The 25,385-nt window shown below is 40.3% G+C and overlaps 1 protein-coding gene across 4 annotated transcripts in view; it reads right to left on the reverse strand.

Annotated features, from left to right (window-relative positions):
* Nucleotides 1-7,119: 7,119 nt before the first annotated feature.
* calcr (calcitonin receptor) overlaps nucleotides 7,120-25,385 on the reverse strand; it is a 51,827-nt gene continuing 33,561 nt past the window's right edge. For all 4 annotated transcript variants that reach the window (XM_070984324.1, XM_070984323.1, XM_070984322.1 and 1 more), the window contains 10 exons: nucleotides 25,201-25,311; nucleotides 24,899-25,011; nucleotides 23,274-23,365; nucleotides 20,630-20,756; nucleotides 16,778-16,931; nucleotides 15,890-15,950; nucleotides 15,659-15,725; nucleotides 15,315-15,533; nucleotides 14,623-14,664; nucleotides 7,120-11,135 (listed from right to left, as the gene is read on the reverse strand). In XM_070984324.1, coding sequence (XP_070840425.1) covers nucleotides 10,914-11,135; nucleotides 14,623-14,664; nucleotides 15,315-15,533; nucleotides 15,659-15,725; nucleotides 15,890-15,950; nucleotides 16,778-16,931; nucleotides 20,630-20,756; nucleotides 23,274-23,365; nucleotides 24,899-25,011; nucleotides 25,201-25,311 — 1,208 coding nt within the window. In that variant the 3' untranslated portion in view covers nucleotides 7,120-10,913. The remainder of the gene's footprint in view (nucleotides 11,136-14,622; nucleotides 14,665-15,314; nucleotides 15,534-15,658; nucleotides 15,726-15,889; nucleotides 15,951-16,777; nucleotides 16,932-20,629; nucleotides 20,757-23,273; nucleotides 23,366-24,898; nucleotides 25,012-25,200; nucleotides 25,312-25,385) is intronic.

A 25,385-nucleotide genomic window follows, 5' to 3' on the forward strand; every position in this document is an offset into this window, starting at 1 on the left:
GACAGATTTGGAGTAGATGAAGGTCTGCAACCTGCTGCACTCCTTTGCTCACACTTAGCCAGTCCTCAGTCTCTTCGAACAAGATGACGTCAGCCCTCCTGATTGCCTTAGGTTTATGTGTGTGCTCGAGAATGAGGCGTATATGCACGCCATGTGGGCTGAACTGAAGATTTTTGTGGATTTCCCCATGGGTACCCCAAGGATGATAGAAACTGCAGACAGAGGGCTCTCAGACCTGCTTCGGATAAATCATCCCATCCACTCCCATTTTGGCTTCAGCCGGTGTTGTTTACACACTCAAATTAACCACAGGATTAACGTGAAGTTTTATGCATTACGCAGCTGTCTTGTGCATGTGATTGAATTTTCCTCAGTTATTAAAATATTTGTAGTGGTGGCAGCCTTCAGTACCTGTGAAGCACAAGGGGCAGAGGAAAGCAACCTTGTTTACGTTTTGCTCAAAAAGATCCTTTGGTTCTGCTTCTCAGCCTCCCTCTCTCTCTCTCTTTCTCTCTCCATCTTCCTCTAGTCATTCATCATCAGCATTATAATTTATTATACTGTCAGGGGCACTGTGAGTAAATTGCTTGCATGCACACAACCAATATTTAAGCAAAACGCAAGAGAAGGATTTCATAAATTCGAGGAAAATCCTCTTCTCTTCCTCTCAGTATAATCCTGTTTCCAGTGTCCGTACTAATGTTTCAGGATGCTTTGGTCTATCTTGCCTCCGTTTCAGTTTTCACGGCCGTGTGTTGTTGCTTGCGTGGACGGCGCTCGCTCATCTTCCACTTTGGCAGACATTTTAAGACCTTCAGAGTGAGACAGTTTGGTGCCAGCTGGGCTTGATTTAAGCTTGATAGGTGATATGTGGTGTGTACTGGCTAGGTTGCCACAGGCAGGTTTGAATGACACTAAACGATGTCTTGTCTGTCGGTGGAAAGTGGCTGGCTGTCCCCTCGTAACCCGCTACAGTGTATGACCCCGAGGGGGAAACTCACATTTGCTTTTAAGTGTGTGAATTAAAGCAAGAAGTGCCTTCAAGTATCAGAGTGTGCGGGCTGTTTATGGTGAAGCAATTACAGGATCTGTTTGAGGTTAAAACATGCTCACATGAATGCTATAAATACACAAGTATTTATGAGATAGATGTATTAATAGAACACATCACACACAGCTGGCGTCTGGGGTGGTCCATGTTTTTATGCACGCTTTGAATGCAGAGGAGAGTGTTCAAGCTAACGTGGGGTTGTGATATAATACTCTCAAGCCAAATATACATTGAGTTAGCCTATTGGTCACTGTAATAATACATATAATGTAGATAACGGACAGTTAAATAATTAGTTAAAGGCTTGTTTACTTCCTTGCTACAACCCTGATTGGAAAAAAAAAAAAAAAAGGGATGCTGTGTTAACAGAACATAAAACAGAATGGAATAACTTTCTATTTATTTACATTTACTTTTTTATTATTTACTTTACTTTATTTACTTATCTGGGTTTATTCTCAATTGAAAATAAATATATGCTTATTCTGAATTTGTCAGTCCACTAAACATAAAGCTAGAGCCAGCAGATGTTTAGCTTAGCATAACCAGCACCTATTAAGCTCACTGTTAGTGAGTTTTAAAGGTGCTAGTTAGTGGATTTTGTTACCTTTGGACTGAATTAGACAAAATGGTCTTTATGCTAAGATAAGCAAATCATTCATGTTTGGTTCATACTTCATTTCATATTTAGTGCACAACTAATTAATCTTCTTGGCAAACTCGTCTGTGAATAAGCACATTTCCCAAAATACTGAACTTTTCCAATAGGAGTGTGTAAGGAACATTTAATATAAAAATGTTTTCTAAAAAATCTAAAATGAGGCTTCAGCAGTCAGTTAGTTAAGTAACAGTTGTTTCAGTACAAAATTCCCTCTTTGTGTTTCCATGAAGTGTTTCAATTCTTCTGGCACTTGCGTGAATTTGGCTGCTGAAGATTCATATAAACTTTGCCTGAACTTTTGAATTTATACTGGAATCACAATCACATTGTCCCGTTGTTGGTCCCCTTTGCTTTCACACCACAAATGAACCACATCAGCGGCGAACTGAAAGGTATGAACGCAGCAGAGTTTGTCTGAAACATACCAAACAAGTAGGGGGTTGTAAAAACACGTATGGATTTCTTGCTTGTCTTTATCCATATTTATTACATTTTCTTTATTTCATCTTTTTCTTTCATTTGTTACTGCGAGTGCAGTGTAGATACACTTTCCCCTTTGCTCTCTGTTACATGTACAGATGTGAACTTTAGTATACAACATCTCTAAGAATATCAATTGCCGTTCTCTTATTTCCAGACGCCTCTCAAGGCTATATCTCTTCAAACCATACTTGAATTTACACTGCAGGGATAATAAAACAGAAATAAGTTAGTGCTTCTCCCGCTGTGCTGGGACCCCTCATCAAATGCTTTGAGTACCATGGAAAATCGGAGCGTTCGGGTGGAAGGGAAACTTTGGCCGCTAACCCGGCATTTAACGAGGCTCCGCGGTCCTTTAACTTTAAGCACTTTGGTTTTTCGGCTATGTCACTGTAAGCTCTGCGTGTCAAAGAATTACAACACTGGTGCATGTCCGTATTTCTTCATGGTAGATGTTGAAATTGTGGCTCAGAGGTAATGGATGCTTGCTTGCTTGCTTTTAGCCGCATGGGATCAGAGGTTTTGGGAGAAAAAACAGCTTGGTGAACTTTTTCCAGCACAGTTATTCAGTCCGAGTAAATGTGCTTCAATCAGCCATGTTGTGCTGCAGTTTGGTTGACAACCAGGTCTAAGAGGGAGATGACCTTGTTGGATACGCTCAGCAGGAGGTGTGATTAAATTTAACAATGCCCTTCACTTTGATTTTACATGAAATTGTTCTCAATCCTTGAAACGCTCCTGGTTTGAAAAAAAAAAAACAACTTAAAAAGCTGTCTTCCTAGTTTGTGTAAATCTACACCAAATGTTTACTCTGACCAAGCATTCCACATCCCTGAGTAACAGCTCCTGCACTTTAAGACCATTTGAGGCTAAAGACAAATATGTGGATGAATGTGAGTTAGAGTAATGTCAGCGAGGAATACATCTGTCAATTTATTTAACAATCTGCAAATATACAAGCAGACAAACAAGTGAAAGTGCACTGTTGTGTTTTGCCTCCCTAGGATCTAGAAAATTGAATTATTTAAGTAATTTTGACACTGTGAATAATTGCACTGTTGTCGTTTGGAGAACTAAAAAGTCTGGCAGACATGAACGTACAGTGCACAGAAACAAAAGACTCAGGAAGGCTTTTGAACAAGATGTGCGTTTGAGCAAATGAAGGCCAGAAATCAATAGTTGTGTCATGGAGAGCTCCTCCACCACCACAGCATGTACTCTACCAAGGGCCCTCATAATTAATAATTTGCCTCACAAATCCTATTAGTGTATAATGAGGGAACAAGTGCTATTAGTAAGACATGACAGAGACGGTTATCTTCTAAGATGTATTATAAGCCTTGGGCAGACCGAGAGGCTCAACTCTGCCTTTCGAACAAACAAGACGTCTTTTTGTGTCCTCTGATGTACGAGGGAGTCGATATCATCTCCACGCTGCGGGTTTCCATTGGTTTCTTTCAGGGTTTCTTTTGAGACAGCTTGACTGTTCAGTGAGGTCAGAAGCTCGCTGCATCCTGAGTGACACGCGGCGGCCGTCGCCACACGTATACAAATTTTCCTTCACTCCTGCTCTCATCGCTGAAAGGTTAGAAAAACATACTTTTTGAAAATGCTCCCTCTTGCTCCTTCTGTCTCAGTTATTACAAATTATGGCTTCCACAAAGCCTCAGGTTTCTTATCCTCCTGCTGCATTTCAAAATAAGATACTACGATGAATGTGGCAGGGAGTATAGTCACACAACTGGATCAGTGATCTGCTTTAGGGCATTGCTTTGGCACTTACGTTAATATCAAAGGGGTTTAAATCGAGAGGGCCGAGATCATTATCGCACGGCGAGCATTGTCTTCCAATAATACATCAAAGGGTTTCACAACTCAAAGCTCATTTAAGATTATGAGTGTTGTATTGTAATCCTGAAGGAGGAGTTATGGAGTTATTAGGTAATCTCTACTCTGCTATGCTAATTTCCTGAAGAGGCAAACACCATCAAGTGCAATTTTAAAATCCAATAAAAACCTTGATTGTTCTGGGCTTTGTGAAGAGATTGACTGGGCCTCTAAACTGGAATAGTGCTGTGAGCGCAGCATGTCGGAAACAGAGCACAGGTCACATGATGCTCTCAAATTAGTCAGCTAATACTTCTGAGGATGTTGTGCCAATCTCCACCGAAAGAGTGCAAAGACTGATTTTTCCTTCCTGCAAAATTAGATGCAAATGTCTCCTTTATAGTCTTCCTGCCTGCCATCCAGTGGTCTGTGCCACTGCAAAAGTGTTGCCATTTCGAATGCCTGAATGCAGCCGCTATAGTTAAATCCCATCACGATGAGAAAGTCCTATCTCTGGCGAGCAGGGCACAGAGATGATGCTGCAGATTAGTCCCCAAGTGAGAAGAGATTTTGATGGTTTGATTTCTTTTCTGTGAGGCGGCCCTGAACACAATAGGGGTTCCTTTCTCTCACATGCTCAAAATACTATAGCTGCCATACAGAAACATCTGCACATTCACGCACAGCATGAAACTGAATTGCACATGACCACACACACACATTTTGATCCAGGTCTTCTGGCACTTTTCTCCCTTTGTGAGACACTAAACAAACAGTGCGAACGGAAACAGGCTTGACCAAATCAAGGAAGAAACCTCAGAAACATTTCAAGATTAAATCTTCTGGGTCATCTTCACATTAACGGCCAACACATTTCACATGAAACAGCTGATATTTTGACTGATTATTTCTGTTTTTCTTTCTCATTTTCATCCAAATTGATATCTGAACAACTACTGGGTGAATTTCCAATACATTTGGTAGACATGCATGGTCCCCAGAGGATGCATGTGATTTTGACTGAGGCCTCGACAACTATTGGACAATTGACATCAAATTGCTAGCATGCTAACATGTCAAACTACATTATGCCTGCTAAATGTCAGCATCTTAGCCTTGCAATTGTGCCCATGTTAGCATGCTGACATTAGAATTAGCTCAAAACATGCTAGCGTGACTGTGGACTCATAGTCTTGTTTTATTGGCCAGTCTACATTGGCAAGCTACAGAGTTATAAGCACAGTACATTTACAGTGGAAACTGAAGTTACAGGATATTGGGTTTACTCTGATAAGGAGCACCAAGACTGTTAGCAACAAGCTAACAGCATTTGGTGTCTAGAAATAGGTCTGCTACAGGATATCGCTGTGTTGTCTATCACAGTGCAAAATAAACAATGACAAATGTTAGGATATGGACATTTTAATGAGCCGCTCGGGTTCAATATATTCCTTAAACACATCTTAAAATGTCAATATTTTTTTCACGAGCTGTGCACACATGTTTAATTGAGAATGACTTAAGTAATTTGTGCACCTCTGCTCAGCCATTTATTGTGCATTCCTCTGTAAATATGTCCTGCTCATTAAACAGGAGAATCTGTGGCCGCACAGTGACAATCTTTGGTCTCTCAGCGCCGCAGGCATGCTCGCTCATGGAGCGTGACTGAGCTGGGCTGGTGTGTGCGACAGGGGTGAGAGCTGCAGTGCTCTGTAGCCAAGTATAAAATGATGAGGTGCTATCCCATCCTAACGAATGAAATGGGGCAGCGGACTCTTTGTGTGTTGCCAGACTGGCAAAACAAAAACAAAACACAGGTTAAACCACATCCTTTCTCCGTTGTCCTTGTGCGTACTGCAGTGAGGCTCGGTTGTAATGAATTTCTGCTCATGACAGCTGGAAATAGTCAAGCCTTGGGTGAATGAGTGGTTCAGTGCACTTGAGTTGAAATGAATGGACACGAATGCGCCCGACGTAGCAGTGGGAAGGAAAGGAAATGTGACCGTCCGTGATAACAGGGATCTGAGCAGTCACGGTCACAAGCTGGAGATGACGCTTTCAAGTGACCTTGAAACATTTTTAACGCATAGATGAAGACCTGAAACACTTGTCATCTCTTGTTTTAACACTGCTGGGTTAAAAATCACCCGACATGACTTTCACAGCCGATGTCTGAGCACACGTGGCACATTTTGGATTCATCCAGTCAGGGAACATTCTCAAATGCCTGAAATAGCCAGCCCCTGACCTTTTCCCGAAGTTTCCCAGGCCAACACGCTCCCAAGATGGAGATGTTCAAAGCAATTTATGGCTTCCCCCTCTCACTTTCTGCTTTATTGTTCTGTTGAATCTACTGAAGAAAAGCCCCTAACAGGAGGCTTTACGACAACGATGAAGATTTCACCCGCAGTGCATCTTCATTATTGACTATTTTCATTTAAAGATGTCTTTTGATGAGCTTGGTGTTATGCTGTTGGCAGGGGACAATATTCATCAGGAGAATAACAAGATGGCTCCATACACGTCTACCTTCATCATCATATGAGAGGACAGTACGTCTTCTCTTGGCTGTACCATTAGGATTCAGCAGAGCTTGAAATTGCATATTATACAATAGCTGTCTATTGAACGGCTGAAAAATATTCTCATAAAGTGGAGCCCTCAGCCTTGTTAGTGCGATAACAACCTTAATTTGTTGTAGAGTGTCAACAGCCATCCATCTTGGAGTTGAATTGTGCCTCTCCTGTTGCACATATGTATGACTTGAGCTGAACCTTTCGAATTACAAAGGGGCTGTATATCAGCGCCAAGCCCACGGGATCACAGAGACAGCAAACAGAGTAAGACTTCCTTTGTTTTTCCCTGCGCACATTATACAAAATCTCCCAACTCTGAAAAATTGACAAGAGGGGTGTCGGTGAGGAAAATGCTGCTGGATCATCAGAGAGTGTTGCAGAAATGCTTGGAGACAAAGTTTGTGCTGGAAAAAGAACACATTTTTCTTTCTTTTTGGAGTTCATAACCTCATTTATAAACCACAGGCTAAAAAATATTTGTTATCATCAAGCAAGTCCAACAAATTGTCCATTTTCATCTGTATTCTTTCATCTTTTTTCTCCTTTGCAAACAACGTGTTGGAGCTTGTTTCTCTGATGACTGCTCAGGAAATAAAGAGCAACGCCAAAGAATCTTTCATTTCATCATCTTTCTCGGGGTAAATAGGCTTTAAAAAACACACAAATCAATTTTGGCTTTTACAAAATGCTTTTTTTATTTTTTAATCAGCTTTGAGATGATGCCAGTCCGAGCTGAGGGGGAGAAAGACACAAGCCAAAGTGAATGACAGGAACGTAAGAAAAATAGCTGTCAGAGTATTTCACAGTGCAAAAATCTATTATATACACAGTGTCACCTCCTATTTACAGAATCATAAACATTCAAAATATACAGAATCTGTCTTCCCCAAACCAAAATGTTAACAACATAATAACGTTTGAATCACATCCAAGACAAATCACTGTTATGAAGATGAAGAGGAAAGTGAATTACATACCAAAATAAATCCTTTAAAATGACACACGAGGGCACGCGTAGCATGAAAACTACTACGGCATCATAAGATGAGATTTCTGTTGATTGTCACACTCTGTTCCTTACTTATTTGTGGCCAACAGCAAAAAGTCATTGAATGCTGGATTGCAAGAGGTCCAAATGTCTGTTTTATTGAAGAGGGAATTAAGGTAATTACTCTTATGTGACTAATGTTGGCTAAACTGCGACTTTACAACTGGTAAAGAGATGTATCCCGGCCTCTGATAGCTTGATTTATATGACTTGATTTCCTAATTAGACTAATTTAATGTTATTAGCTCTCAGTAGTGATAAAACTCCATTAAATTTTATATTTGTATAGCCCCATTCATCTACTTATATTGCTATCGCGGAAAGCACTTGTTCACAATGGATCTGTAATCACATTCAAGGTAATTAATAAGCCACTATTACGATGTGAACTTGTGTTCTCCAACATACTATAAAGTTCGACTTTAGAGTCATTCTGTGTGACTGAATGTGCAAGTCTTCACTCTATAGGCCCATGGAAATATACATTTCACACTGCACTTCATTATAACCCTTTAACACCTCATCTCACACACATCTTGGAGAAAGTTATTCCAGTTGAGACAAGAGAACCTAAAAATCATCACATACATGTTGACCAGACATTTAACAGATAGTAACACAGTAGCACCCGTGAAATAGTAGTGAGTCTGTGAGTAGAACTACAGATATCATCTCAGAAAACCAAATGAAGTGTCTGGTGATTTCAGTGCTCTTATTTTTGTCACTAAATCCCATAAAAATACCAAAAAGTGAAGTACTATGTCTGTGTATCCAAGGCCTGATACACTTATAAAAGCCTATTACACTGGTTGACGTGTTTCTTCATTATGACAAACATGGGCGCTATGTTCATTGTATTGATTAGTCAAAAGTTCAAACCATTTGAGTATTTATTTTTGCGTATTGCATTTGTAAGAGGCAAAACCAATACAAGGACAGACATAACTACTTGTATAGGTATATTTATTTCAACATAAACATCTTTTACATGATCTATATACCTACACATTGCAAAATAAACAAAATAATGTCCTGCAACATAAAACTTCATTCAGACCATAGAACTCTCTCTCTCTCTCTTTCTCTGTCTCGCTTTTTGCTCTAAAAAACAGCTGAACATTAATTTTCAAAACTGAATGTCTGCTTTGTTTTACAACTTGATTATACAATTTGGAATATTCACAGACAGCCCGACACCAAACCGCTGCTGGAAATACTCACTAGAGCATCAAATGTGAGCTGATGCACGGCTAAAAATAGCCCCCAACAAACACTCTATTTATTCCTGTTTGAGCAGTGCACAGCTGTTTTAGAAAGAATGTATAAAAAAATGAAAATATATATTTCTTCAGCTGTTTTTAAAGATTTAGGTCTTCATTGGGAGCCAGTGGGCTTGATGCTGAGTGCCACAGAAAGTGCTGCGAGACGGACTAACCCATTACTGGTTTTGTCTTTTCATGGAATTTCTTAACAATAACAAAAATATCTAATCTCTATACCCAGCTTTATTTTTGAAGGTGCTCCTTTTCAGCGTCTTTTACAAAGACTTAATTCTCTGAACTTTTTCCCTCTCACATAAACAGAGAGTGCTAATTTTCTCTAAAGGGGTCAGCAAACAAATCACAGCAGTCTGAGCCAGCTTGAGGCTTTATTGGCTATTGGCTCGAGGATAATAAATGGTTTTCTCTGCCTGAATTTAAACATCTGTTACCAGATATGCACTTTAGAAGAAGCTTATAGGGCTTCTAAGTAACTTAAATATATGCGAGACACAATTTATCCAATGAAACTGGTGAGTTTTAAAATACTGGCTACCGACAAAGAAAATTCAGTGTGTTCATTTGTTTGTATTCATACTTAAATACGCTGTGGCCATCACGACTCATAATCCCTCTACAGCCCATGGCACAGCGATGACAAAGCAACAATAAAATGACAATAGAGCGATGTGAATGTATTTGGGACAAATAGTAGCTGATTCATCTTTTTTGTCTGCAAGACTGTGAGATATGACTTTGTTGACTGTGTGCAGACAGTACGGACCGTTTCATCTTCAGCGAGCCCGTTCTTTGCCCTGGATGCTCATTCATACAAAATGCTACAAAATTCATGAATAAATATGCACAGAGGACTGAATATCATAGGTTAAAGGCATCATGACAAAGGATGACTGTGAATCAAATCATACAGCGCAGCTTCCACGCTTCGGAGAAACGGCTTGTTTGTCAGAATCATTGGCACAGCTGAGAGCATGTTTGACTCACACGCAGTGAAGCAGCTCTCAGGCTGCTCAACTCAAAATAAAGTATTTTTATTCGTGTGTTTTTTTGTGCATTTAGCTTCTTCTTTTTGCTTCTCAGCCCTGTGATGTTTGGCATTGGCACAACTACAGCAACTGCAAATCAACAAAGCAGTCAGGAGTGCAGCATCACAGGACACACACTGAACACGTACGTAGGAATTGGCAAGAATAAAATATTAATAGAAAATTAAAATAAAACATTTGAACTCTGTTTTTTTTAAAATGAAACATAGTGAACATACGTTATGTACACATTTCCAGAGCTTCAAGCACAGACGGTCTATTGAAATTTGACCTCTATCATGGCACATACGATCAGGTTTGTGAAGTTTGTTTGTGTGTGTGTGTGTGTGTGTGTGTGTGTGTGTGTGTGTGTGTGTGTGTGTGTGTGTCTGGACACGGTACGCCCCTTCATAGCTGTGACCAACATACAGTACCCTTTGGTATCGGTGAGGTAAGGAAGGATTGGTTCTTCTACTTCACCTGAAAAAATCCCCACTCTGACCCCATCAAAACAATAATTCACCTCTATCTCACGTCATTCAGAAGCAGTACCACCATCATGGTCCCATTCAGCAGCATCATCTCCAACAGAGAGTCATCACAGTCACCGCACCGGTACAGGCCTGTCACCGTGAGCACGCTCACACAGGTTAGCAGCTTTAGGAAGTGACACGTGTCAAAAAGCAGCTCTTGTCTCATGCCACAAGTTCTTGACATCAAAGTTCTCAAAAAGCAGCCGCAACAGCATTGCAAAGTAAAATCAGCCTTTTGTAGCTATTCCGTCCCACTGGGCTCTTTATTCCCAGACCTGCATCATTATCGTCCTGAGCTGAACAAACCAGTCTCTCAGATTTGACCACTGAGACATGACGGGCTTTCATTTTCCTTCCTTACTATGCGCCTCTGATTCTCTGTTGCTCGTCTTCGGTTGTTTCCAACGCCACAGTCTTCATCCTCAGCGTGGCTTACGCATACGTCTCTCCTGACTTTAGCGCCACCAGTTCAGAGTCCTCCGTGTGGCGCCCGTTTAAATGTTCGCTGTTACAGTCATGGTGGTACATGAAGGCGGGCACCTCGGTGATGGAGGTGGCTGTGTAGGACGTGGAACGCATTGAGCAGTGGTCCTTTCGTCTCTGACCCCACTGGGTTTTATACTGCATCCACTGTCTCTTTAGAGCTGCCTGCACCTGGACGACACACAAGCACACGGGTGTAAGAGATGATTCACTCTCATAATCCAAATCTTTGATGTTGTTTTTGCAGATATGATTTGGCCCTAATGTGGCAATCAAGCATGTAAAAGTGGAACGAGCCATTTTTTGTGTTCTTAGTCATCAGAGTTGCACATCAAAAACATTACTCCAAACTCTTCTCTGTCTCACTTTGACCACAAAATGATTCCACCAGACGCTCAGATTTAAATCAATCAATACGCAGTTCCGGCGCCCGTGTAAACACCATCCTGTGACAATATTAATTCAAGTGACGGTGATCTTAACTGATGCAAGCATAATTGCTGCAGCATATGGGGATTACTCAAATTTCAATCCCATTAACAGATGCCAGTTAGGAAACGTAAACACCAAAGTCACATTTCTTGAAACGCAGCCAGATTGTGTATGTGGCCGATTGTTGTATTATAAAAGGGTAGAAAGATGTAATCTGTACCGAGGTGTATGTTAAGGATTTCATCATGTAAGTAAGTAAGTAACCCTCGATTTAACCCCTGATATGATCAGCATTCACGATGTTACATTCAGCTACTAAACAACTCCCAACTTCAAACGTCTAAATCAGAAAATAAAGAAATGTTTTGAATATGGGACAGCTGCAAATGTGTTCAAAAACTCGACTTCTTAAGTCCACTGTAAGAAGGTTAGCCTTTCAGGAGTTTGGTAAACTTCAGAATGACAAAAACAAACTCAAACTTTTCACCCTCCAGAAGCCTAAATGCCTGCGAGAACTCAGTGTTCCAGATTTCACAGTCTCTCCCTCGCTTTGCCTACATTATCAATAAAGCTGAACAAAAAGAAAGCAGCTCCTCGTGGCTGCCTGCTGAGCATTCAGCAACAAGACAAATGCCACCTCACTGTGACACTCTTCAGAGCCAAATGTTTAAAAAGATGCATTATTGCTCATTTCTTCTCAAACCAATCTGACAGTAAAACATTTCATGGTTTTCAGACAGAAATGAGTTATAACCAGCATCTTGTTATTGGTGGTATGTTCTAAACCTGCAGCTGTTTTGGTGATTACTCTACTTAAATGTGAAAGATAACCCACCTGTGGAAGGTCGCAACATATCACCAGATTAACTGCTGCTCACTGTAGCATATTTGGCTGTAGCTACTAGCTGCTGTTCACTAGTTAGCTCAGTCAGCTGTGCAGCTAGTGACCCTATTAGCTGGCAGGAGTCTCTGAGAGCTTGGAGCACTATGGGATTGTTGGTATTTACACTGCCATTAATGGTGAGGGTCTTAATGTGACTCCTGCATTTTTACCAAATCTTGTGTTTCTGTTTTATTTGTTCCTGTGTCAAAAGTTTTGGGGGAGTGTATGGATGGGTTTCTCAATTATGGCCGGTATTGTTAAGGTTGAGGTTAGTAGCTAGCAAGTTGCTGTTGGTTGATGCAGTGCTTTAGGATTAATCTGCTCTTTATATTGAACAATGTTGATCAGAGCCCGAGGTTGATCTACTGTATCACTTTCATTTGATCATCTTCAGATAGCTTCATTTGTCCATCAGTCTAAACCCCAAATATACTAAAGTGTTAATAACTCAAAAAAAATCAGCAAATCTTCACATTTGAGAAGCAGCAACCAGTGAATGTTTGACAACACTTACTCACTGAATGCTTAATCAGCTGAAAATGATGATTATTGACTCATTGGTTGAATTGAGTTCCTAAAACCAGCAACCAGAGCTACGATCCTCCAGCAGGGCAGTAGTCAGTTTATTCTGTAGCACCCCAGTACTACGGTAATTACTGCTGGTATTTTAACACACAATGATCTAATTATATAAACTGTCATAATGAGACAGAAGAGCAGCCGAGGCTTACAGCTTGTGTGTGGGACATCTTGCTTGATGCCACAAATACAGCATGAGAGCTGTTTGTCTCACTGACCTTCACAATGGAGCCATTGAAGAGACAAGGCAGGTCTGTGCAGTTTGGCTTTCAAAACAAAAACAGAATTGAAACCAGCCCCAGAAACCTGTGTCCTGATTGAAGGAGCTGAATTGGCCATTATGCGGCTGAAGCAAAGAAACCCTCTCGTTCCCTTGTTAGAATTCGTGTAATAGTTGTATCACACAGAAATGGGCTCGTCCTGCAGGCATATGCTCCACAGACTGCTTAGACTCCGTATATTGTTTAAATCGTTTGAGAAGATGCTGTGGTGTTCTGGCTGTTAATGCATGAGCTGATACCTGACCTATTTTGCAGGCTGAATGTACAAAACACGAAATCTGCCGCACACTTCATGCAAAGTATTTACATCTGCTGCTCTCACAGTTTATTCATCTCTGCCCTGTTTTCTGACCTCATAACAAACTCATCGTCTCTATGGATAACAGAGAATTTCACTGCACAATTTAACTCAAACATATTCATTTTAAACACTGTACCTGCAGAATTCACACTAACATTGACCCACCAAAAATGCCCAATTCGGCCTTACATTACATACTGCTGGTACTCTGCTTTGTGGAGACCTTGAGCTTGAAAGCATCTGTCACACAACGAGCCCACGGAGCTGAAAGGTCTCCACAACACCATTAACCCCACATCTGGGCTTTAATGGAAATCTTCGTTTGGAGAAGTGGTTGAACTAAGTTAAGGATGCTCACAGTCAGACAGCTGCAGACAGACTTAGAAAGGCTGACAGGAGGACTTGAAAGGAGAGTCAATTTCCAGCTGGGCTTGGAAACCACGCAGTCATTTATAAACTGTGTCTTACTCTTCACCTGACATGACCCTTCAGCTTTTACTGCATATTGGTCGCAGAAGAGACAAGCGGCACGCTGCTTTATAACCTGCTACAACTGGACGAATGACAAATGTAGCATCTCTGTGACACTACAACTATTTTACTCAAGCATTCAATGCCAAAACCCAACTTTGAGTCTGTGTTTGAGTTACTCCTTGATATGCTATCAGGTGCAGATGTTAGATGCCAGATATCTGACCTGGAAAAACAAAATATGAAAATGTTTTGCCTGATGGAGTCTGATGCCTCGTACTTAATGTCATAAGCAATGAGTGGTTTTATTTCAGCATGAACGAACAGCTCCCAGACTAACATGTGCAGGTTGACCTTTATGAAAGGGCAATTGCTCATTGCATGAATACTACATTATTTTGTCACACATGGTCCCAAAAAGGGAACTTTTCCAGGAGATAATATTCTTAAAGGAACAGCTCAACATTTATGGGATTATATGCTTTATTGCTCAGAGTTGCGTGAGAGGATTCGTACCACTCTAACTCTCATTAATGTGCTTTAGAGGTACAGGTAGAAATGTCTACCTTTGGACAGAGCCCCTGATTTTAGCCTTATGCTAAACTATATCCTAAAAGTAATCTTAATTTTATTTTTTATTTTTAATTTTTAGTTTTAGTTTTATTTGTCTTACAGACTGCTAATATGAATAAATACATGAAAAGTGCTTACCTCTCCGTTGAAGAAGCAGAATATTGTTGCCACCAGTAATCCCTTAAAAAACAAAGAAAGTACATGTAATTCTCTGTCTCCCTTTAACAAAGATAATGGAATATAGAGAGTATGTGGTAGAGCAATGCAATCCCTGTCTGGCAAGTGAATGAACTGACTGCTTACCTGGAAATTTCATGGCCTGCCTGCCTGCCTGCCTGTTGTTTAATTAAGTGCCTAACTGGGAGTTAAATAAAGTTAATGGAGTGTCTAACTGGTTCTTTAAATGGTAAATCAACAGTGAATTACGTCAATCAATCACAACAATAACGAGGCTGAAAACAAGGTTTTAATGGGTGGAAACTTGCGAGCAAACCAAACATGTAAATCTCAAGCCTGATGGGACCCAAGGGAACTGACAAATGTGGGCTTGGTTTCGAATCGTTTTTGCATGCATACTGTGAGTTCAGGACTAACACATAAATATTACTATGAAGTATTCAGTATTAAATGTGCATTGATTACATTGCTTGCAGATATTTGTTTTCCTTGATTAATGACCACACGTAAAATATCTCAACCCACAGGGGCAGTGAAGCAGCACTTATTTCCCTTTTAATTCACTGCTGAATTACCTTTGAACTGAGCTCCTACCTCGTACTTTAATGGAAATCCTGATTCATGCAGTGCCTTGCTGTCAGCACAGTGCCTACCTGGTAGTGCATGAGTATATGCATGATGTACTCGTAGACCTCCCCGGCTAGCCGATTCTCCGGCCTCCAGGGAAAAATGACAAACTGTATTCCGAGCAGGGGCACCAGGATCAGGGTGGCTCTCACTGCCTTCATGTACATGTTGGACTCTGCCCGGTGCGTGTCTCTCAACTTGGTCACCAACACTCTTATAATATTTAGTAAGAAGAAGAGGTTCACCTGCAGAAATTAGAAAAAAAAAATATATATATATATATACAAAGTACAACACAATATACAATATTATATATATACACACACACATATATATAAATATATATAGTGCTATGGATAAGCAGACTTACAAGAAGCGCTGCCACTATAGGACCATGGACTGCGTAGAGCAGATGGGTTTCCACACTCATCCAACAGCTACAGAGGGAAAAACATATCAGTCAGTGCTGTCTGCTGCCCAGAATACACATGCACACACATGCAAAAACATGCACATCTATGCACACTTTCTGCTGCACACAGACGAGCACATATGTAAACATCTCCTGTTTATTTGCAGAAGTTTCTGGAACATTACTCACTTGTCATCGAAATACTTTTTCCTTGCCACGGCGTGGATGGATGCAGGCACTAGTGGAAAGCCTTGGACAGGAAAAAAGATGGCAGCCATATGAGGTCTTGAGTGAATTTAGTGGGATTCATTTGTCATTTATGCAACAGGCAAAGTGTGGTTAGCTTGGTCAGTTGTTTTGTGGGTCTTATACTTCCTCATCAAATAAATTATTACTTCACAAATATTGACTGTATTCTCAGAGAGGCTGAAGCAAAGTGGATCAGCTTTGACGTCCCCATTACAAACTTTCCTTTCATAGTTTTATTGCCCCAACCCTAAAAACAGCGTCACGTGGTTAATTTCATGTGGCAATCGTGTCTATAAAGAAAAAAAAAAAAGACAACCCAAAACACTAGAGGCTGAGCTCAGATTTGCTTTTTCGCTTTTCCTTTGGATATAAACACACACTTAACCGCCCTTTTCAGACACCGCTGAGGCCCTGCAGCATGTCGGCTGACTGACTGGCCCGCCTTCCATCCAGCCACATGTGTGCACACACACAACAGAAAGAGGCCTCAAGGTTATCCTCCCATTTTTAATGATGACCACCCATTTAGTTCCTCTTGTTTGACAGACTGCACACATTATTCCTGTTTTGAAGAAAGTGAAAAACATGATCGCACTCTGCACTAAGCGACGGGAGGGCCAATAAAGCTGTCAACATGTCGAGGTTGACAAAGTGTACTGTACGGGGATCGGGCAGATATGAGTGAATTGTGGCTGCGATATTGTGTTGAATTGCTTTTCAGTGAATTTTCAAGCTGTGATTGAGTCCAGTGATGGCATGAAAAAGATACCCAATAGAACAAAAACACAAAGAGCAAAGAGTGTTTTGATCAAATGCAGACAGACTCACCCCAGCCAAGGAGGTAGTACCAGTGCAGATGTTGCTCCTCTGCAAACACAGCCACCACGATGAGGGTGTGCAGGTAGATGCCTTCACACAGCATCCAGAAGTAATTGCAGCCCAGCATGTACATGTGGAAGAAGTGCAACACCTTACAGCCAACCTGCAGAGAGAGCAAAAACAGGAGTATTTATTCATTTATTCTGTTTTTGACTCTCTTTATAAGACCGTATCTATTAAGATGATTCAATTTAAACACTCCTGACATCATCTCAGCAGGACACGAAAAAGATCTAAAAGGATGTTTCAGCACTCGTGGCACAAATTCATTAGCCAGTATTATGCTTTGCAGACCGAGAGGATGTTTATTCATTTAACCCCTCTAGAGGTGAGCCGACATGAAATTGATGATTTCACTTTGTGCTTTGAGTGCTCTTTGATTGTGTTTGTCCCACTTTGCCCAATGAAGTGAGAACGAGCCATGTTCTGCTAGTGTGTAGCAGTGCCTTGTACAGCACAGTGCAGTTTTCTATTTATGCATCCAGCACTGTGTAACAACATGACAGCATGTCTCATTATGGATTTGTCCCTTTAACTGAACTATTATTATAATTTCTTGAAAGACATGACTTTGATTACATATTATTATGTAAATCTTGTCCAACCACAGACTATTAATGCTATAATTGCCAAGGCACTTATGGATGCGCCATAAGCTGTAATTTTGTTATTGAGTGCTACACAGTGAGTGAATTAATTTCACATTGTCTTAAGTGTGCTTCTGGAATTTTTTCGACTGTTTGTTTCATTTCTTTGGAAATTTGATTGGGAGATTTAATGTGTTTGGACATGTCTGCTTAATTGACAGGCTCCTCAGCCAGTCACGTCAGCTGTGTGGACCGCTCTTTGTTCAACCCATTTCAGATAGTGTCCCCTGTGTCCAAATTTAGACTATGCAACGAAATAAAGGCTAAGTGTTAAAACAAAATCCATGTAGAAATGAATGCGTGTTTAAACAACACGTCAAAAGTTTGGAAAAAAAGAGTAAAAAAACACCATTGATCACATTTTGATAACTAAGTTTTTTCCATGTTTTGCTGATCCAGTTTACAGCAGGTTGTCATTGCAGGTGGTTTAAAATCATTTCCAAAAATGGTTAATAGGATGTGCCACAAAGATCAATATTAGGCCCCTTTGTATTTGTCCTGATTCTACCCAAAGACAGACTTCTTTCAATTGCCTCTCTTAGAGAATTTTTGTAGTTTAGAACAAGCTTTAAATTCTCTGAGACTCCGATCCATGCTCTCAATGGTTAACTAATTGATGAACGGAGTTTATTTCTCCTCTCAAAACAGAAAAAACTAAGTGGTTTCAGCTAGTTTCAGGTCTATGATCCCTAATACTGAAAGGATCTAATTAAAGTTAGAGACTGATTTTTTAAAATTAATTTTATGATTTTTTTAATTAGTGTATCTAGTGATAGTCCTGTGTTTCGTGATAGTTTTGTGTTCTCATGTCTCTCTTGCTAAAGAAATTTTGATCTCAGTCACGCTTCATGAATAAATAAAGCTTAACTTATTAATTAACTGCATCATGTAAAAAAACAAACAAACTACTGAATTCATTGTTTTCCCTGAAACACATGGCGAAGAGATGGAAGAAACCTTTGTATGAATATATGTACACTTTTGAAATATTCACATCGCTGTGTGAAAAGAGCACGCACACGGTCACGGCTTAATTCAAAGATGTTGGCATTGCTGTTAACTGCTGCTCTCAGCGGTCTTCTTAGCTCAAAACAGTCATTTGCTCCTAAACTTTTATCCATATGTCTCTCCTTCACTTTCCTACATTTCCCTTTCCACTTGAGCAATATCCACTATAACAGACATGGACTCGTATCAGTATACAGAGAATGAGGTCACTCATTTTTCACAAATTCACAACTGTTTTGCATTGAAGCACACCAAGGTTTTTGTAAAGTTACCGACAATGTTCTGGTTTACACATCAAGCTGCTATAGATCATGTAGATGTTTCTCATGTTGTTCGGCCTCCTCCCTGGTTTGACATAAGCTTTGGGGATTCACTCCCCCACACTGCTGGCAGGCCAAACCAGACTCTGTATCACCACACCAGAGAGAATACAAAGAGCTTGTTTTCTCTATGAGAGCAAATCTCCACCACAATCCACCATTCCTAAATCACCAGCGCAGAAAACAGGCTCATAAGTCTCACTTTGGCAGCAGTAAATTTCAAAATGTTTCCCATGAGACACGCGTGAATCCCAACCAATGGTGCTTGTGATTTCTTTTTCTGCTTCTCCTCCTGAAAGGCCGGGCCACGGTGACCAATTTTGTTTTGACATGTTGCATCAAGTTAGCACAACTTGACAGTTCTATGTCGGAAAGTAACAGATTCAACATGGACCTTTTTGACAAATGGCGAGGAGGAGAGCCTTGAAAGCCAGCCATCGCACAGAAATATATATATATTTCCTCACATTGATGATGATGGCTGTCATTCCTGTCTGTTTCTTGGATACATTCAGCCATGGGATGTGAATAAAGACGGCAGTCAGACTGAGCCAGACAGATTCGGTGAATGCGTGAAAAGGAGCAGCAGCAGGACGTGGAATCAAACCCAAACCCAGCTGAACCCTCCACTGTCTCCTGGATGTTTCTGGTACTTTGTCTGGCCAGAGATGCTCCAGCTGAATACAGACTGGGAATAATGGGATTGCATGCATTGGGAGCCAGCTTCTATGGTCTGTTGTTTTTGAGTGGCACTTTGATATCTGAGGTTCTTCTTTTAATTTAGTTTTTGCACATTAACATATCGGGGCATGGAGGTTTTAGTGAGTAGGCACTAATCTGACAGTTTTGAATTATGTTCTATTTTTAGAGCCTGGATATGATTAATTGTATTCAGCATAAGAGAAAAGATATGATCCATATGATCCTTTTTGGAGAAAAAAAAAGACTCTAAAGAAGCAGCAAGTTCTGAGTTAACAGGCGTTCATTATTTTTTTTTTCCATAAAGGAGTGGTTCTTGAAAAGTAACACATGAATTTATGTTTAGACCTGATAGTGAGGCATTCCTACGAGACAGATTTACCATCTCTACCAAAGCAGACCTCAGGGTTTCAAAGAATTTATATGATGCATTCAGTGTTGCTCCAGAACTCTGACAGGGGAATGTGGAAGACAGAAACAAACTATGGACATGTGACACTGCCAAGATATGGCACAGTGAGACGAAATACTAATTAGGATATACTTCAGATCTGTTGTTCAAACTTTTAAATATTGAAATACAGAGCAACTAGATTTATATTTCACATCCTCCCATTGCCTGGCCTCGCAGAGTAAATGAATTTTAAAGAGTTCATTGAACTTTTTCCTTGCATTTGTTGGCTTAGCATAAATTATGAATACATTTGTATCTCATTGTAAGACAGTGAAACTAATCCTCCCCCTCACACTGCATTCCGCTAAAATGGCCCCTGTGAGCAATGCAAGCATCTGGCTCTTGGGAATGGCGGTGTCGGTTGGTCTGTCCGTCCACCACTTTGGTCCCAACAATAAAATGTATCAAAGACAGTTATATCGCCCTTGGGATGCATTAGAAAACTTTTGCTCCAATAGCTTCTCTGCTAGTGTCATCACCAGGTCAAAAAATGTATTTCTTCAAGGCAATTAGCAAATGTTAGCATGCTAAACTAAGATGGTGAACACAGTAAATAGAGTTATGTGTGCTTAACATCAGCATGTTAGCATGCTAACCTTAGCATTTAGCTACTCTCACAGAGATACTAGCATGACAGTAACTCTTGATTCTCTTATAAAACAGACATACTCACTGGGTTTCTGCTCACCACTTCAGGATTATTGACCACTGCTACGAGATAGATGATGGTGAGGGCCGAATTGAGCACATAGGAGCAGAAGAGGTTCTTGTGCAGCGTTATCCTTTGGCAGCTCAGACTCCTGTGTGAAGACAGATGCCATGATTGAGTCTGTAACATGCTGACTTAGCAAGACATAATGTGATAAAAAAAAAGAAAGTGAAATCTCACACAAAAAAATTACAAAAACGTCCTACAACTGATCGAGCAAACAGGACAAAAAAAGCAACTCATGGCTGGCAGGTTAATAGTTTAATGAGGTTGTCAGATGTTGCGGGCTGTAAAAAAATCAAATTGGCCTTTTGGGATCTTTCATCTCAGATCATTTTTTGAGGGTGGTAAAAAATCCCTGCGATCATGAGCTGGATTGCCTCTAAATGCTCTGTACTCTACATGTTAGAAACCCTGTTAAATAATGCATAATGGATCCCGAGGGTGCTTCCTCATTACCTTGGCCGGCCACTCAGAAATAATAGCATAATGAAATGCTTGACAGGCAAAGTGAATAAAAATGGTTACAAGTCATTCATATCCAGTAGCTTTATTGTCGGTAATGGTTTAATAATGTTTTAATTTCAGGGCAGCAATCAAATATACCGTTTGTTTGGAGCCGAGCGAAACCTTGCACCACATATATTTTGCAGGATATAGACTCCAATAAAAACGTCCTCTACAGTGTAAGAAGTTATATCCTTTCACCGCTCATGGCCAATTTTATCTTTGATGAGTCATAAAAACCCAAGAGACCAATGAAAACAGGAAGAGCGCTAAATTTCCTCAAGCCAGGACAAAACAGCATATACAACTGCAGATTTTCACTGTCTTATGCAGAAGCAATGTTTTTTTTCCAACAGTCTTTGGCTCCAGATATAGAAGGAAGCTGCTGAGCTGCTGAATGCTTATATACAAGAGACCTTTATCTAAAAGGCAACGTCAAAACACAGACTGAATCCGTATGGCAATGCTGTCATACGTCTTAACATCCTCAGGTCGGCCGTTCAACCACCTCTCTTTTTCCAAGCTGGAGTATTTTTAACTGGGAATCCTGACAGTGTTGACGTCGAGTAGTAAATAACAGAGTGGTGCAGCTGTACACCATCACATTCCACTGCAAGCTTCACATCTGGATCTTATAATACAGCATTAAGCCTCCAATATTTTAAGTGTTTTGGCAATAAATATGGCAAGTCATGGTAAGAAAGAATAAAGAAGTCGAAGATTTTCTATGCTAATAACTTTCTTACTTTACTGAGATCTTAATTTGTTAGGACTTTCATCTTGATGAATTGTGAATGTCACGCTGAATTTCTGAGTGTCTGAGTTAAGAGTTTGACTCTCAGCGGGTCATGAGGTTTCACGATAATGCACCTGCCCTAAACACGCCTGCTAGATTTACGAGTGTGTATAAAACTTTGCAGCAAACTGAGGGTCTCTTACAAGATCTGTTCTGGATAACAGCTGCGTTTAAGAGGTCAACACCCTTCAACACATCAAATTTTACAACTGCACCACTCAAGAACAACAGAGCCTCCAAATATCGTTCCGGGACATAAAGTTATTTTTTCCCCTTGGCTCCAGATTCAGGTTGCATCACAGAAATAACAACAACCCTTATTGTACCATTAGAAATAATTAAGTTCTTTGCTTCCTAGAGATAAACCATAAAGTTTCAAGCATGCACAGACTTCTGCACAGTCTGCTGACTTTATCTCACGCTTAATTAGTTCTAAATTTCACATACATTAACTTTATATTACACCTCCCTTCCCCTTTTTATCTAATTGAATTTCAACAGAGGTATCTCAATTAAATGTGCACCTTTTCCCTCTGGGATTAAGCAGTAAGTTGGGATGAACAAACTTAATGAGTAATGCACTCAGGTGCACGTTTCTAATAAGAGCAAAGCGCCAACACGATCAGTGGACTTCACAGCTCTCCAGTTTTGAGTCTTAAATATCCCTGAAATAAATGTGCATCACAAGGGAACCACTTTGGCATGAAATTAGTGACAGTTAAGTATAAATTACACCCAGTGAAGCAGCACTGGGTGTAATTCAGTTTGATAGTTTGTGACAGCAGTGGAGATAGTTATAATGTTTTCTGATTATTGTCTTCAGTGTTAATTTAACACTGTGCTAATGTCTTTTTTTTTTTTTTTTTTTTTTTTTTTACAGTTTGTCCCAGAGCAGCTCAGTGAGAGAAGAAACCATGAACACTTTTGATTGCATTATAAAATGTGACTGAAACATCAACACTCTTTAACACTGAAACTTTTTCTGAGTGCCTCTGGGACAAGTTAAACTGTAAAACTGTTCGATGTGCTCTGCTGGTGTGGACAGAGGCAGACTAAAGATTTTGCTGATTCCAACTAAGACTGAGATCAAAGCACTGATGACTAATGAAATGGCTCAGGGAGACTGTAGTGAACACCATCTGTGTGCCTGTCAGATGCACTGATCATAGTGATGAGATGATTGAGCCTTTAAGGGCAAAGCTACCACAGATTAATCAGGGCAGAATGTGTCGGCCCTTTGTTAACCATTCACTGATTCACTGAAATCTTATATGGAGGGCAAGAACAGAAAATTGAATCCATTACCTGAAGTAGAAGAAGATGGCCAGAGAGATAAGCAGGGAGGCTATGGATAAAGCGTGACCCACAATTGCCATGTAAAAGAGGATGTACGCTGACTGCAAAACAAACAGACAAACAGGACTGAGTAATGTCAATTAACATGTGTATCTTTACTTTACTTAAGTCTTCAGTCTGTGAGGGAATCTTGTGAATTCCCTTTACAATCAGGGATATAATTGTGACCTACAGGAATGAAACCAAACCACAACTATTTTAAGGAACGCTTGGCCAAAGCATGCATAAATGATTGAATAAACAGTGATAATCTGCTGCTGGTGACACACTCAGGGTCAATAAACCCAGAAAAATGTGGCAGAATCTTGTAACGGATAAAACTACAGCAATGTTTTCACATCTCTCTGTTGATGGTGTGGTTCTTGCTCATGAAAGAAAGAATTAAAAACTAAAGTTGGCATCAACTCAGTCATATCAGAAAATCATCCAATGTTTATTTAGCCATATTTCTCTTTGGGATTATACCGCTGAGGCTGTGTGTTCTTAGAAGTCTCCTGAAACTGGGAGGCTGAGTCAGCAAAGATCAGATTTCTGCGGTAACAGATGGAACGACTGATTTCTGGTTCTGATCGATCAACAGACCTTATTTCTCCCAGGTTTTCCAGGGAGTTTTGTGTACAAGTTGCCTTTATTTGCAAATGGTCATTTTCTCTGTTCCAGATGGGAGAGCAGAGCTGTTATTGTTGTCGTACCTGTTGTACAATATAGGATTGTAAGAGTGGCAGTGTAGGGCCATGATGACAAAGTGACAAAACCAATGTCTAGCAAACATTATAAGTATATAGTATATTATATAAGTATGGTGTGTAATCACATACCATGAGTTACACTGGTGCAGGGATTAAATCGTATAACTAATCTTTGTGAATGAACTGCAGTGCTGATTAAAAGTCATGTGAGTGCAAACCTCCAAAAATTGCCATTAGTGTGTCTTTGACCTCCCTTCTGCATTGAGTTCTGTGGTGTCCTGGTCTGGTTTCAGTGTGGGAAACATTGTTAGCGGCTCGGAACAGCAGCCTGGTGCTGTGCATGATAAGGGGGCTGTAAATATGTGGTGGTGTCAACATGAGGCTATTTGTAGGGAGGATCTTCTGTCCAGGCCTGTGTTTTAGTACCACTGTATAACCTGAGAGAGAATAGTTTCGTGGTTCTGTTCCAACGAAAGCAAAGTCTGTTTGAACAGTCAAATAAAACCTGCTTTGCATAGCCTTGCTTCCTGTGAGATAAGAACTCAGCTCTATCTTGCAAATAAATGCACCAAATTGTTGTGCAGCATTAAATGTCATTTCTCTTTTGGACTGTTACCTGATTCATGTCACCTTGTGCATTTATATATTACTTCCATGTCTATATATTTCTGTGGAGCTCAGTATAGGAGAGCAATGTGTCTTGGAAACAAAATGCCTGTTAATAATGGCGTCTGGTACAATATTTATGAGCAACTACATCAGAACTTCATATTTCCAGTTTCCACACTCCAAATACCAGACGACTCCATGTGAAAAACAAAAAAATTATGCTGATCCATCACGCTGTGGCCACTGTGGCAGGCTACTTTATCTTAAATGAATTACCTTCAACTTTGCCTTAGTGTTTTCATTGCAGAGAGTATAGTTGGACCATGTCCTGTTGGTGTCCGGGTGGCGAAACCACTGCCCGTCCTCCCCACAGTACTTAGTGGCCTTTTCTGAAAGTAACAATTAAGTAATAAATACAAATGCTTCAGCAATATTCTTCAGATCCATACAGTTCATATATGCCCACATATTTAGATTCTGTTAGCCTTGGCAAATAATTAATTCTCAAAGTCATTAATATTTAATAGTCCTTGAAAAACAACTTTGAAAGACCAGCACTCTTGAGTCTTACTGCTCACCTGTGGGGTCAAAGTCAACAAAATAATTGGGGCAGTTTTGAGAGGTGTAGGTTCCCGCTGGAGTATCATCCCAGCACAGCCAGCCATCCCAGTTACGGCTGCAGAACAGCCCTGTGACACCAACCAGGCAGCAGAGAGAGTTAACCACCCGCAGAGGAAGAAGCGCCATAAGAAGTCTCAGCAGA

Source organism: Chaetodon trifascialis, chromosome 17 (assembly GCF_039877785.1).
Source record: "Chaetodon trifascialis isolate fChaTrf1 chromosome 17, fChaTrf1.hap1, whole genome shotgun sequence".
Classification (NCBI taxonomy): Eukaryota; Metazoa; Chordata; class Actinopteri; order Chaetodontiformes; family Chaetodontidae; genus Chaetodon; species Chaetodon trifascialis.